This window comes from Myxocyprinus asiaticus, chromosome 30, assembly GCF_019703515.2.
Source record: "Myxocyprinus asiaticus isolate MX2 ecotype Aquarium Trade chromosome 30, UBuf_Myxa_2, whole genome shotgun sequence".
Taxonomy (NCBI): Eukaryota; Metazoa; Chordata; class Actinopteri; order Cypriniformes; family Catostomidae; genus Myxocyprinus; species Myxocyprinus asiaticus.
In genome coordinates, this window is record NC_059373.1 from 45,225,778 (window position 1) to 45,239,576 (window position 13,799).

Sequence of the window (13,799 nt, forward strand, 5' to 3'; positions counted from 1 at the left end):
GTTTCTTGAAGAAACACTATATCATATTTCTTACGTTTAAGAAGAGAAATAACTTTCCTTCTTTTTATGGGGTGCCCCAACCCATTCACATTCCATGTGGAGAGAGACGATCCGCTCATTAACATTTGACATTTTGACATGTTAGAAAAAATAGATTGTGTCAAAAATAAAATTATAAAGGCCACATTCCACATTAGTGCAGCAATCAAACCCCAAACTTCCCCCCGAACCAAACAAACAGAAAAAATAAAAACATGCGCATTAACCCCACGCACGACAGTTAGAGTCTATCCCTCTAAACTCAGTCCATGTATGCCTACGAGAGCCCCTGCGACAACTTTACCATCGGATTGCTCAAGTCCAGTGTTTCTATAAAAAGAAATTTGTAAAACAGCAACACAACAAAAGATAATCTATAAATCAAACTCCAGCCAATAGGCTGGATAAGCACAATGTGTAGATTTATAACTGTCCCGAAGGCGTGTTCCTCCACAAAACATATTCCAGCCTCCAGTGGAAACAGCACTTTTTATAAAATTTTATATATATATATATGTGTGTGTGTATAAAAGGCTGTTCAGTTTATAACAGTTCAGTTATATATATATATATATATATATATATATATATATATATATATATATATATATATATATATATATATATGTATGTATATATATATATATATATATATATATATATATATATATATATATATATATATATATATATATACATATATATATATATATATATATATATATATATATATATATATGTGTGTGTGTGTGTGTGTATATATATATATGGCTGTTCAGTTATAAACTGAACAGCCTTTATACACGCATATATATATATATATACACATACATATATATATACACATACATATATATACACATATATATATGTATACATACATATATATATACATATATATATGTATATATATATATATATATATATATGTGTGTGTGTATATATATATGTGTGTATATAAAAGGCTGTTCAGTTTCCTCGGACAGTCAAACGAATGTTCAGTGAGCCGGCCCATTCAACTGTTACATGAGTGCAACAAATGGCCCAATCACTCTAATGTCCTGCAAGAAATACTCCACAAAAAAAAACTCCAACCAATAGGAGGCATAAGCACAAAGAAAGTGCAGATTCATCCACAGAACTGTCCCGAAGGAGTGCTGCTACACAAAATAAACTCCAGCCGCTAGGCGAAACCAGCAAAAAAAAAAAAAAAAAAAAAAGGCGTCAGGCTTACTTGGCTGCAATGTTAGTACCACAAAATTACTTACTCAGTCCATTGACTTTATGAAGGACATGGTTGCTGTGGACATATACTTTACGGCCATCCTTAGTATCTTTTCTCAATTTGGCCGGGAACATCAGTGCAAAAGCGACCTTCCGCTGATGTAAAAGTTTCTTGCATTCCTTGTATCGATCACGTTTCTCTCGTCGAATTTGCAAAATCTGGGAGCAAGAAATGCTGTGGTTCTTCCAAGAAAGCCTTCCTTTACTACTCACCTCACATAACACGAAATATTTATCGGATCAGCGGATCGTCGAGCCGGGACCCTGTGAGCTCGCTCGATTTCCATCTTATGGCCTGTTACGTCAAGCAGATTCAGAAAGAGCCCGTCCAGGAATTCCACCATATTCTGACCCTCTGCTCCCTCAGGAGTTCCAACAGTTCTGACATTATTCTGCTGGTTACGATTCTCCAATTCCTCCAGCTTCTCTCAGACACTCTCCAAATCCGCCTTGGTCGAAAGCAGATTAGCAGCTAATTCCCTCTCTCCGATGACTCAAGATAATCGATCTGTTTCTCGACATCCGCCACTCTTGTAACCATCTCAGTGAATTTCATCTCCTTGGCCGTGATCGATCGACGTATTGCAGCAAGATCCTCCAAGTCAGCAACTACCTTTGTCAGCATTGCAGATACGTTCAGCAATTCTCGCCGAATCCCTTTCACCTCTCCACCCAAATAGAGTCCCTAGCTCAAGACCTCCGGAAGGGCGTCAGGTTGAGCACGTAAGTGTCTTTTAATGTCTCCAGAGCCCAAGGATCCTATAACAGTTCCTATAACAGTTATGGATCAGGGTGTATCGAATCTCACCGGTTTATATCATTAAAAATATCAAAACTAGCAGAGCTCGCCGTTCACATGTCCGAAACTTGCATGGTGTCAAGTGACTCCGGAAGGGAATATTAAGTGCCGAGTGTTGTCTAATGGCCTCAGGGAATTGGCCCGATTGAAATACAGATATAATACTTATTTTATAATTATAATTGTCACAGAAGGTGGAGTTTTTGCTATTCAGGGCTAGACAGTCATACTTTGAGTCAGGGGACAAAGCGGAGAAACTTCTGGCTAGATATATAAAGCAGAGAGAGTCTTTTTCTACCATTCCCTCAGTGAAATCTGCTGGTGGTGAAATATTTACCTTGGCCATTGATATTAATAATGCTTTTAAAGAATTCTATCTTGATCTCCATAATTCCACATCTTCGTTTACTGATGAGGATATTAGGAACTTTGTGGAACCATTAGAACTTCCTAAACTGATGACTGAGCAGAAATTCTCTTGATACTGAGATAACCTTGGAGGAACTTGGTGAGGTAATTAAGGCTTGTCTACAGGTAAGGCTGCGGGCCAGCCGCTGAATTTTAGATTTTATGCTACAGAACTGGCTCCACTTTTGCTAGAAGTTTATACGGAATCATTAAAGAATGGAAAGCTTTCGTCAACCATGACACAAGCCCGGATCAGTCTGATTCTTAAAAAGGACAAAGATCCAAGCGAGTGTAAGAGTTACCATCCAATTTCCCTGATCCAGCTAGACGTTAAAATATTGTCAAAAATTTTGGTTGACATCTCTTATACATATAGATCAGGTGGGGTTTATTCGGGCCGTAGCTCTTCTGATAACATTAGGCGTTTCATCAATATCATGTGGTCAGTGGTGAATGATCAGACTCTGGTCACTGCCATCTCACTTGACAGTGAAAAGGTGTTTGATTTGGTGGAGTGGGATTATCTTTCTAAGATTTTGGAAATGTACGGGTTTGGGAAAAATTTGATTGGATGGATTAAGTTACTTTATAGACACCCTGTAGTGGCGGTACAAACAAATGGATTAATTTCAGATTATTTTACTCTGGATAGGGGCACCCGGCAGGGTTGCCCTCTTTCCCCATTATTGTTCTTTCTTTTCCCTGGAACCATTTAGCATCCGTGATAAGGAGGATGATTTCCAGGGGTGATGGCGGGAGGTGTGGCATATACTTTTGCTTTACGCAGATATTTTATTATTCATCTCCGACCCTACTTGATCTATGCCTTGCCTCCACAGAATTATTAATTCCTTTTCTAAATTCTCAGGATACAAGAGTTAATTGGTCAATCTGAAGCTTTGGCTCTGACAGCGTACTGCCCGGTAACTGCTTTTCAGCCGGGCACTTTCCAGTGGCCCAAACGGGGCATTAAGTATTTGGGTATTTTATTCCCAGCAAATTTGTGTGATTTTAGTTTTTTTAGTAATTTTGACCCTTTAATAAAAAGTTTGAGCAACATGGGCAGGTGGGCTTCAGTACATTTATCTGTGACTGGGAAGGTTAATGTTATTAAAATGAATTATATTCCAAAATTCAACTACCTGCTACAATCTCTCCCTATAGATGTCCCCTTCTCTTATTTCAAGCAATTTGATAGCATAGCGAAGTCCTTCATTTGGAATGGTAAATGTCCCAGATTACATTTCAGTAAGTTGCATAGGCCTACCCAAGATTTTGTTTTATTATTATGCATTCGGTCTCAGACATTTGGCTTATTGGTCGCTTCCACCTGAGAGAGCCCCTCCCTGGTTTTGTATTGAACAGGAAGTTCTTACCCTTATTTTGCCATTGCAAAGCCTTTCTATCAAACTTCTCCGGTTAGTTACACCCTGTTATCTCGCATTTGCACGCGGAATGGACAAAAGCGTCTAGAGTGTTTAATTCGGACATTTTGTTTAAATGTTGCTTTGAGCATATGGCGGAACCCCAAATTATTTATTAATAAGTCCCCGTTCTGCTGGACAGAGTGGATTGTGAGGGAGGTTAATACACTCGGTGACCTATATGAGAGTGGAGTGTTGAGATCCTTTGAAAATATGATTCAAAATCTTTAGGTATTTACAGCTGCACCACCTGCTTTGTACTATTTTTGTGAGTAGCATACACCCCCCTGAAGCGGCAGATACTCTGGGAGTGGTGATAACCGCTTTTAGAAAAGGTCACGAGGCATCAGTGTATTACTCCCTGCTAATTCAGAGTCTGTGGAACGGAGCTTCAACTTCTCTCATGAGATTATGGGAGAAAGATTTAAACTAGGTATTGGAGGAGGGAGTGTGGGCTAGGTTTCTAAAAAATATCAAGTCTACATCTAGAGATGCAAGGGTGCACCTTGTGCAATTTAAGATTTTACATAGATTCTATTGGACCCCCTTTAGATTGTATAGGCTGGGTCTTAAAGACACACCTACCTGCTGGCGATGCCAATCAGAAGATGGGGACACAACCCATGTTTTTTGATGGTGTGTTAAGATCCAAGAATTTTGGTTGAGGGTTCAGAGTTTTGTGTGTGATGTATTGGGCACTCAAATTTCATTTTGCCTCAGACTCTGTGTTTTAGGTGATGGGCGGTCATTAATATAGGGGATAAATGCATAAAAATTGGGTCCTAGCCAGTGTTATGATCGGCAGACAGATTATTCTCGGGGGATGGAAGTCGGCTGGAGTGCTCATATTTCAAGAGTGGCACTCGGAGATGGGCAGGGTAGTGGCATTTGAGATGTCATGTAGAAGACTAGGCAGCCTGGATTTCTTTAATAAAAAAATGGGGCAGTTATTTGGCCTTTTTGGGGGGCTCTTGGGGAGGGACAGTGGAGATGGATTTGTAATTTTGAATGTGTGCAACCTTTTTGTTTTTGGAGTTGTGCTTTTTTTGTGTGTGTGTTTCTGAATATTTTCTGCTGATTTGTTGTCTTTGTCATTGTCAATTTAAAGTTTGACTACTGGAGTGCTTGTTTGTGGTGGGGGGGTAGTCTATATAATGTGATTCCACATTTTCTGTTATATCTGTTTGGCTCGTATGTTATCAATAAATATTGTAACAGTACAAAGCTGTTACCGTTGGAGCTGGCTGTTTTGATACAGTGCTGTTTTCTGATGTCAAAAACAAAGAATATACAGCTGAAGTCAGAAATTTGCATACACTTTGGTTGAAGTCATTAACTCATTTTTTAACCACTCCACAGATTTCATATTAGAAAACTATAGTTTTGGCAAGTCGTTTAGGACATCTACTTTGTGCATGACACGAGTAAATTTTCCAACAATTGTTTACAGACAGATTGTTTAACTTTTAATTGACTATATCACAATTCCAGTGGGTCAGAAGTTTACATACAATAAGTTAACTGTGCCTTTAAGCAGCTTGGAAAATTCCAGAACATTGTCAAGCCTTTTGGCAATTAGCCAATTAGCTTCTGATAGGCCAATTTGAGTCAGTTGGAGGTGCACTTGTGGATGTATTTTAAGGCCTACCTTCAAACTCAGTGCCTCTGCTTGACATCATTGGAAAATCAAAAGAAATCGGCCAAGACATTAGAAAATAATTATGGACCTCCACAAGTCTGGTTCATCCATGGGAGCAATTTCTAAATGCCTGAAGGTACCATGTTCACCTGTACAAACAATAGTATGCATGTATAAACACCATGGGACCACGCAGCCATCATACCACTCAGGAAGGAGACACATTATGTCTCCTAGATATGAACGTAGTTTGGTGCGAAAAGTGCAAATCAATCCCAGGACTTTGTGAAAATGCTGGAAGAAACACGTAGAAAAGTATCTATATCCACAGTAAAACAAGTCCTATATCGACATAACCTGAAAGGCTGCTCCGCAAGGAAGAAGCAACTGCTCCAAAACCACCATAAAATAGCCAGACTACAGTTTGCAAGTGCACATGGGAACAAAGATCTTACTTTTATGGAGAAATGTCTTCTGGTCTGATGAAAAGGGTGAGGCTTGCAAGACGAAGAACATCATCCCAACTGTGAAGCATGGGGGTGGCAGCATCATGTTGTGGAGGTGCTTTGCTGCAGGAGGGACTGGGGCACTTCACAAAATAGATGGCATCATTAGGAAGGAAAATTATGTGAATATATTGAAGCAGCATCTCAAGACATCAATCAGGAAGTTAAAGCTTTGTCGTAAATGTGTCCGATATGGACAGTGACCCCAAGCATACCTCCAAAGTTGTGGCAAAATGGCTTAAGGACAACAAAGTCAAGGTATTTGAGTGGCCATTACAAAGCCCTGACCTCAGTCTGATAGAAAAGTTCTGTCTGGAGGAATGGGCCAAGATTTCAGCCAGTTATTGTGAGAAGCTTGTGGAAGGCAACCCAAAAAGTTTGACCCAAGTTAAACAATTTAAAGGCAATGCTACCAAATACTAACAAAGTATGTTAACTTCTGACCCACTGGGAATGTGATGAAAGAAATAAAAGCTAAAATAAATAGGACATTTCGCATTCTTAAAATAAAGTAGTGATCCTAACTGACTTAAGACAGGGAATGTTTTCTATGATGAAATGTCAAGAATTGTGAGTAACTGAGTTTATTTATAGCGCGCATTAAAGAACTTGTGCTGGGGGATCCACCAGTGCATGAGAAACTTGCATGTGAAAAGGTTGAGATTAAGAGAAAACGAATTAATACCTAGGTTTCTCACGAAGGACATGGCTTATTGTGGTCATATAAACACAAGCAGCTTTCTAACCAGTTTTTGAGGAGTGTGTGAACCATACCATATAACAAACGTCATAGAATGGAACTCAAGTCAACACAGCGGAAAGAATTCAAATTTTCTGGTACTACAGTGGGAAAATCACAAACTATACCCTTTTATACACAGCAGTGTGAAATATTAACGGTCCCTCATGTTTGTGTTTATCCCGGGAATCCCGGAATATGACTTGAGAGGGAAACCCCACTATTGCAGCACAATTCCGCTGCAGGCCGCGATAGAAATTGATGGAAACAAACACAGCAACTTCCTGGAATATCTGGAAATAAAGTGAAGAAATGGAGAATAAAATAGCAACGTCTTCCTCGGATCCCATGTTTGTTATGTACAAAAGAGTTGCGGGAAAATTACATTACTGTGGAGAAAGCGGCTTACTGACCGAGCCACATGTTTACAGGAGTAAAGAGTACGCCGCTAACACAACTCATGTAAACGCATACACCGATTTCAAGCCTTAAGCAATAAATGGCTTTCTGGTGTCCATGTAGAAGTAGTCACTCAAGAGTAACTCAGCCAAGCACTATTTTGTGAGAACTCTGATTTAAGTGAGATGTTTGTCACAGTACCACTAACAGTTTATCCTTCAATAATGGCACAGCGTTGTCATGCAGTTGCTTAATAATTTGTAATATGTGTTACAACAAAACACCAAAGACTATATACAAATCACAGATACTAATGATTTCTCAAGTGATTTTGGAGCTTGTAATAGAGATATTTCTCTTATTTTTGAATGTGTGTCTGCTGTGTGTGATGCTCTCATGGTTGCCAGTATGTCACAGAATCTTTCAATTCAAATAAATGTGAGCATTTCACAATGAATGTAAATTTGAATGTAAATTTCACAGTGTGGGGCCTAAATATATAACTGCAGTATATAACTTGTAAAAGTGTAGCAATGGGCACATTTAAATAAAAAATTGTTAATCGGATCGGCGCACCAGTAAAAAAAAAATTAAGAACGTTCAGTTTTATTCCAACCTGTAAAACATCTTGGATTGACCTTAAACAACAAATGATGTTGCTAAGTGCAACAGTGTGCTCTTCCAAGTAGGGTTGGGTGGTATATCAACTTTTTAAGATATTGATGTATTTTCAAATGAGATATAGGATGAGACAGTACCATTTATATCGATATGGTTTGTTGTGTTAAACCCGTTTCTTCCATGAAGCCGTGTCAGTGTTTGCATCTCTCCTCTCTCACACGCCGCACAACCCCGCCCCCAATCTCCCGCTGCGTCTGCGCGCAAACCTGGCCCCAGTGTTGCCAACTTGCCGGCTTTGTTGCTAGATTTAGCGACTTTTCAGACCCCTTTAACGACTTAAAAAAAAGAATAAAAAAAAAAGCACCTAACGACATCTAGTGACGTTTTGGACTAACCTTAGCTACTTTCTGTAGAAGAGCTGCCAGTACTGCCGCGTGAGCACATGTGGAAACAGTTGCCAAGGACCAATCTCTAATCTGTATTGTTTGCTCCTCCTCTGTTTTAATTTTAAACAATTTAATTTGACCATTAATTTTTTTGCTTCTCACTGTAACCCAGACGGAGGCTGTGCGCTGTCTGAGAGAAAAAATAAGACACACTGTCGCTTCAAACTTTCTCTCTGAGTGATTGTTTTACATGTAAATATAGCCGAAATCACAGCACAGCTGTTGTCATTAACTTATGTTGTAAAATCAGGATTTTAGCAGTGCAGAGCAACGGCTTGGAAATTGCTTGGAAGTGACTACTGGTTAACATGTAGTCTTAATGGGCAGCATTTCAGTCACTATTTCATACTCGTTCCGTTGTCTGACAACAGAAACAGAACAAATATGTACATGAGAACATCTTTATTGGGAATTTGGCTGTATTAAAAGCACAGAGTAGGAGAGAAGCAAACAGATGATAAGGGCTGACAAGGCAGAATGCATTGTAGCGCATCCGTTATTAATCTGCACCATTGCGGTGTAAATGACACTTCATCATTCATTTTCGTTGAAGATATTCAAACGTACATTGTTATAGACCTTTTTCACACTCTGGGTTTTGGAATGTGAAAGTGAACGTTTGCAGGGTAAACATTTACAGTGGTGAATTGGAGATTGCAGCAAATATTATTTTCACTTACCAGTTTGCTCCAAGGCCAAAAGAAAAAAATCCATTATTACGTTTGAATGACTTTCCAGAAGAGGAAGAAAACGCAGTGGATTAAGACAGTAAAATGGTAGAAGATTTCTACCAAATTTACTGTCACTTTCTCAGCAGCTATAATAGAAACCCCCTCACAGCTGTGGTAATCTTTTTTTTTTTTTTTTTAACTAATTTCAGGGTAATAAAACACAAAGCATAATGTTTTACACAATATTTTAAAAATGTATAATATAAAAAAATTGCAAGATTTACGCTGATAAATAAGGTGGAAACGCGTCATCACAGTCTGTGAAAAAGGTCTATTATAACAGATAAACGGCATAAATAAAAATATAAACTTGAGACTTCAGAAGACACAAGGACGTTTCTGGTAAGGGAACATAGTGAGCAACGATGCTCCCTTATTTTTACAGTGCATGGTGGGATTTCATAGGGTGCAAACAAAGTGTTTTAAACTTTGTTCTGCTGCTGCAACCCCGGCCGCAAAGCCTTCGCAGCCCGAAAAGTCTTCTGCCCCGAAACAAAGCGCATTGCAAGCTTCATTTACCATCTCACTTGTGGCTTTGACTTGCAACTGAACATTTGTCCACTTCATAGAAAATACCGAGATATATATCGTGTATCGCCATTCAGCCTAAAAATACAGAGAGATGATTTTTTTTTTTTTATCCATATCGCCCAGCCCTACTTTAAAGTAAAAAATGCCCATAAATTTGTTGAATTGCACATCTTATTGATGCAGTTGTTCTGCAATGGGTTTCTTAAAAGAGCAAGAGAACCCTCTTAATCCATTCTCTTACCACTGTCTCTCATTTTCCTCTGTATGTACTGAGCAATTTTGAAACTTTTACATCGCAGCACTCATTATTGCCTCTTCAGGATGAATCACTTATGCTGTACTCATTTGTAAGTCGCTTTGGATAAAAGCATCTTCTAAATGAATAAATATAAATGTAAGTGTCCTTAATTTTAAATGCCTGGTAAATCATTAAAGTAGCTTGTAAAACTAGGCATTCTCCTGCCACTGCAGCTGGTAGGCAAAATGGGTCATTTCCCACACTTATTACAAATGTGTTTGATTTAGATGTACATTTGATAAGGTGAGGTTCATGCTGCTCTATTTGCTCTGTCTGGTCAGGTGTGTTTGGCTGCAGTGGGGCTGGTGTGTGATTTATGTCGAGCTCTGATGGCCAATATTCTGCCTTACTGTGATGAAATCATGCAGTTGCTGCTTGAAAACTTGGGTGTGAGTATTTAGATATTTTTCCAAATTTTCTTTTTGAATTTTAGTATCATACATTTGAAAAATCTCAGATGACAATCTTTCTGTATGAAGATTATTTGCACGCTTTATCATTTTTATTCATTTACATTTTTTGGTTGCTTTATTTTTCACCTTGTTCTTGTGGTATAAATAGCCTTTGAAATATGTATTTGTTATGTCAAACAATAAAATACTGAGGATTCTGACAATATTACACTGATTTCAATCAGTTCTGTTTACTCTTTTCTCTCTCTCTCTCCTGCTATAAATGAGTGCAGCTTTTAGAATAACCAGAAGAACTCAAACAGAATTTGTTGATATTGTGTGTGCAGATGATATCTTTTTTTTTTTTTTTTTTTAGAATGAGAATGTGCACAGGTCTGTGAAACCCCAGATCCTCTCTGTGTTTGGTGATATCGCTCTTGCTATTGGTGGTGAATTCAAGAAGTACCTGGATATTGTGCTGGACACTTTACAGCAGGCCTCACAGGCACAGGTGGACAAGGTAATTACCTCTCATCCAAAGCTCAGTCCTCTACAGTTTGCAAATGCTTGTGTGTCTTTTATGCAGAGGTCTTGCCTTTCACTAGATTTTGAATGAGAAGCATATTAAAAACACTACTGTTAATTACAAGAAACAAAAAAGGGCTTTTCACACTGAGTTTATTACACAGGACCATCCTAAACCCTGGGCAAATACAATCCAGGGTTATCTTGTTTCATGTTTTACACCGTTCATACTGTTAATAATTTATACTGGGTATTTATGATCTGAGGTTTAACACTACATTTGTAAACCCCAGGTTAATGTTCTTATTTGCATGTTTGCTAAGACATGCTAAAGGAATACTGTCTCCTCATCGTGGCAGTTATTTTGCTTGTCATCACTGTTCGATATTTTACCGGTTTCCCTCTTACGGAGAACGTAAACTGTGCGTGAACATTTCTGCAACTGTACTAAGTGCATAATATTTAGTGAGGTAAGCACTGAGGCATTATATGATTGGATGTCTTTTGCTAAACAACTTTCTAAAACATTTTAATTCTGTTTCATACTGTATAACTTTGGCACCACAATACTGGGTTAACCCTGCAACTGCGGTGCTAACCCTGGGTTAAAAATTTGGTTTAAAAAGACAAACCTCTATGTACATGTTGGAGAAAGAATCGCCATTGGCTAGTTTGTTTTTTTTTTTTTGTACTTGCCAGATTTTAAACAAACTGAAAAGGGGACATCTTTATACACACACACACACACACACACACACACACACACACACACACACATATACACCGATCAGCCACAACATTAAAACCGCCTGCCTAATATTGTGTAGGTCCCCCTCGCGCTGCCAAAACTGCACCAACCCGCATCTCAGAATAGCGTTCTGAGATGCTATTCTTCTCTCCACAATTGTACAGAGCAGTTATCTCAGTTATCGTAGACTTTGTCAGTTCGAACTAGTTTGGCCATTCTCTGTTGACCTCTCTCATCAACAAGGCATTTCCATCCACAGAACTGCTGCTCAATGGATGTTTTTTGTTTTTGGCACCATTCGGTGTAAATTCTAGAGAATGTTGTGTGCAAATCCCAGGAAATCAGCAGTTATAGAAATACTCGAACCAGCCCATCTGGCACCAACAATCATGCCATGGTTTAAATCACTGAGATCACATTTTTTCCCCATTCTGATGGTTGATGTTAATATTAACTGAAGCTCCTGACCCGTATCTGTGTGATTTGATGCACTGCACTGCTGCCACATGATTGGCTGACTAGATATTTCATGGATGATTGTTGGTGCCAGATGGGCTGGTTTGAGTGTTTCTGTAATGGCAGATCTCCTGGGATTTTCACGCATGTTTTTTTTTGGGGTTTTTTTTGTTTTTTTTTCTAGAAATTACTTAACGTTGCCAAAAACAAAAAACATCCAGTGTCTTGGCGAATATTTATGCACCTAACATTGATGATCTGGGCTTCTTTATAGATCTTGAAGGGATGTTGCTAGCCGCTGGTACCCCTCATGATATAATATTGGAAGGAGATTTTAATCTTTTGATGGACATAGTCCTTGATCATAGTGAAGCAAAAGTGTGTAAGCCCCCTAGAGCAATATTGATGCTTCACAGGATGTGTAAAAAATCTTGGTCTTTCAGGTACTTGGAGATTTTTGAACCCATCTGGTAGGGACTATACATTTTTTTTTTTTTACTTCAGTCCATAAGATTTATTCTAGAATAGATTTTTATTTTTTTTTTATATATATATATGTATATATATATATATGTATTTGTGTGTGTATATATATATATATATCTCAAAGTCCCTCATTTCAGATCACGCCCTGGTGTGTTTAGAGGTGTTGCCACATACGGAGAAAAAGAAATCATATAGTTGGTGCTTTAATGTATCCCTTTTGCTGAAATCAAGGTCTATATGGAGACCAACTGGTCCTCAGCATCCTCTGGGCGTGGCTTGGAAGGCACTTTAGGTGGTTCTTAGGGGCCGGATAATACAGTATGCCTCATTCACCAAAAACTCCAAAGCACAAGAACTCGTGGAATTGGAATGGAATATTAAAAGTGCAGAGGCAGAGCTGAAGCGCCGAATGTCATCTAATGGTCTCAAAGAATTAACCCGATTAAATAAAGATATAATACTATTTTGGCACGGAAGGTGTAGTTTTGGCTATTCAGGGCAAGACAGTCATACTTTGAGTCGGGGGACAAAGCAGGGAAGATTTTGGCTAGATACACTACCGGTCAAAACTTTTGAAACATTTGACTAAAATGTTTCTCATGATCATAAATCTTTTGATTTGAAGGCGTATGCTTAAATGTTTGAAATATAGTTTTGTAGACAAAAATATTATTGTGCCACCCTATTAATTTATTTCATTATAAAACTAAAATTTAATTAAGTTTTTGAAATTGATGACTTGGACCAAATAATAAAGAAAAGCAGCCAATAAGTGTCCAACATAGATGGGAACTCTTTCAATACTAGGGTGATACCTCAAGAAGTTGGTTGAGAAAATGTCAAGGGTACATGTCTGCAAATTCTAGGCAAAGGGTGATTACTTTGAAAATGCTAAATTATAACAGTATTTATTTTGGATTTTGTTTAGTCACAATGTAATTCCCATAGTTCAATTTGTTATTCCATAGTTTTGATGACTTTACTATTATTCTAAAATGTGGAGAGAGAAAAAAAAGTTAAAGAATAAGTGTTTCAAAACTTTTGAGTGTATATAAAGCCGAGAGAGTCTTTTTATACCATTCCCTCATTGAAATCTGCCGGTGGTGAAATATTTACCTTGGCCATTGATAATGCTTTTAAAGAATTCTATCTTTATCTCTATAGTTCCACATCTTCGTCTACTGAAGAAGATATTAGAAACGTTGTGGAACTATTATAACTTCCTAAACTGACAACTGAGCAAAAAAAATTCTCTTGATTCGAGATGACCTTGGAGGAGCTTGACGAGGTAATTAAGGCCTTGCCTACAGAACTGGCTCCACTTTTGC

The 13,799-nt window shown here is 38.2% G+C and overlaps 1 protein-coding gene across 3 annotated transcripts in view; it reads left to right on the forward strand.

Annotated features, from left to right (window-relative positions):
• Positions 1–13,799, forward strand: part of LOC127421057 (importin subunit beta-1-like) — a 120,087-nt gene that overhangs the window by 77,736 nt on the left and 28,552 nt on the right. For 2 of the 3 annotated variants that reach the window (XM_051663788.1, XM_051663787.1), the window contains exons 17-18: positions 10,146–10,253; positions 10,633–10,776. In XM_051663788.1, coding sequence (XP_051519748.1) covers positions 10,146–10,253; positions 10,633–10,776 — 252 coding nt within the window. Of the gene's footprint in view, positions 1–10,145; positions 10,254–10,632; positions 10,777–13,799 lie in introns of those variants that run through there. The other variant, XM_051663789.1, reaches the window with a different exon arrangement.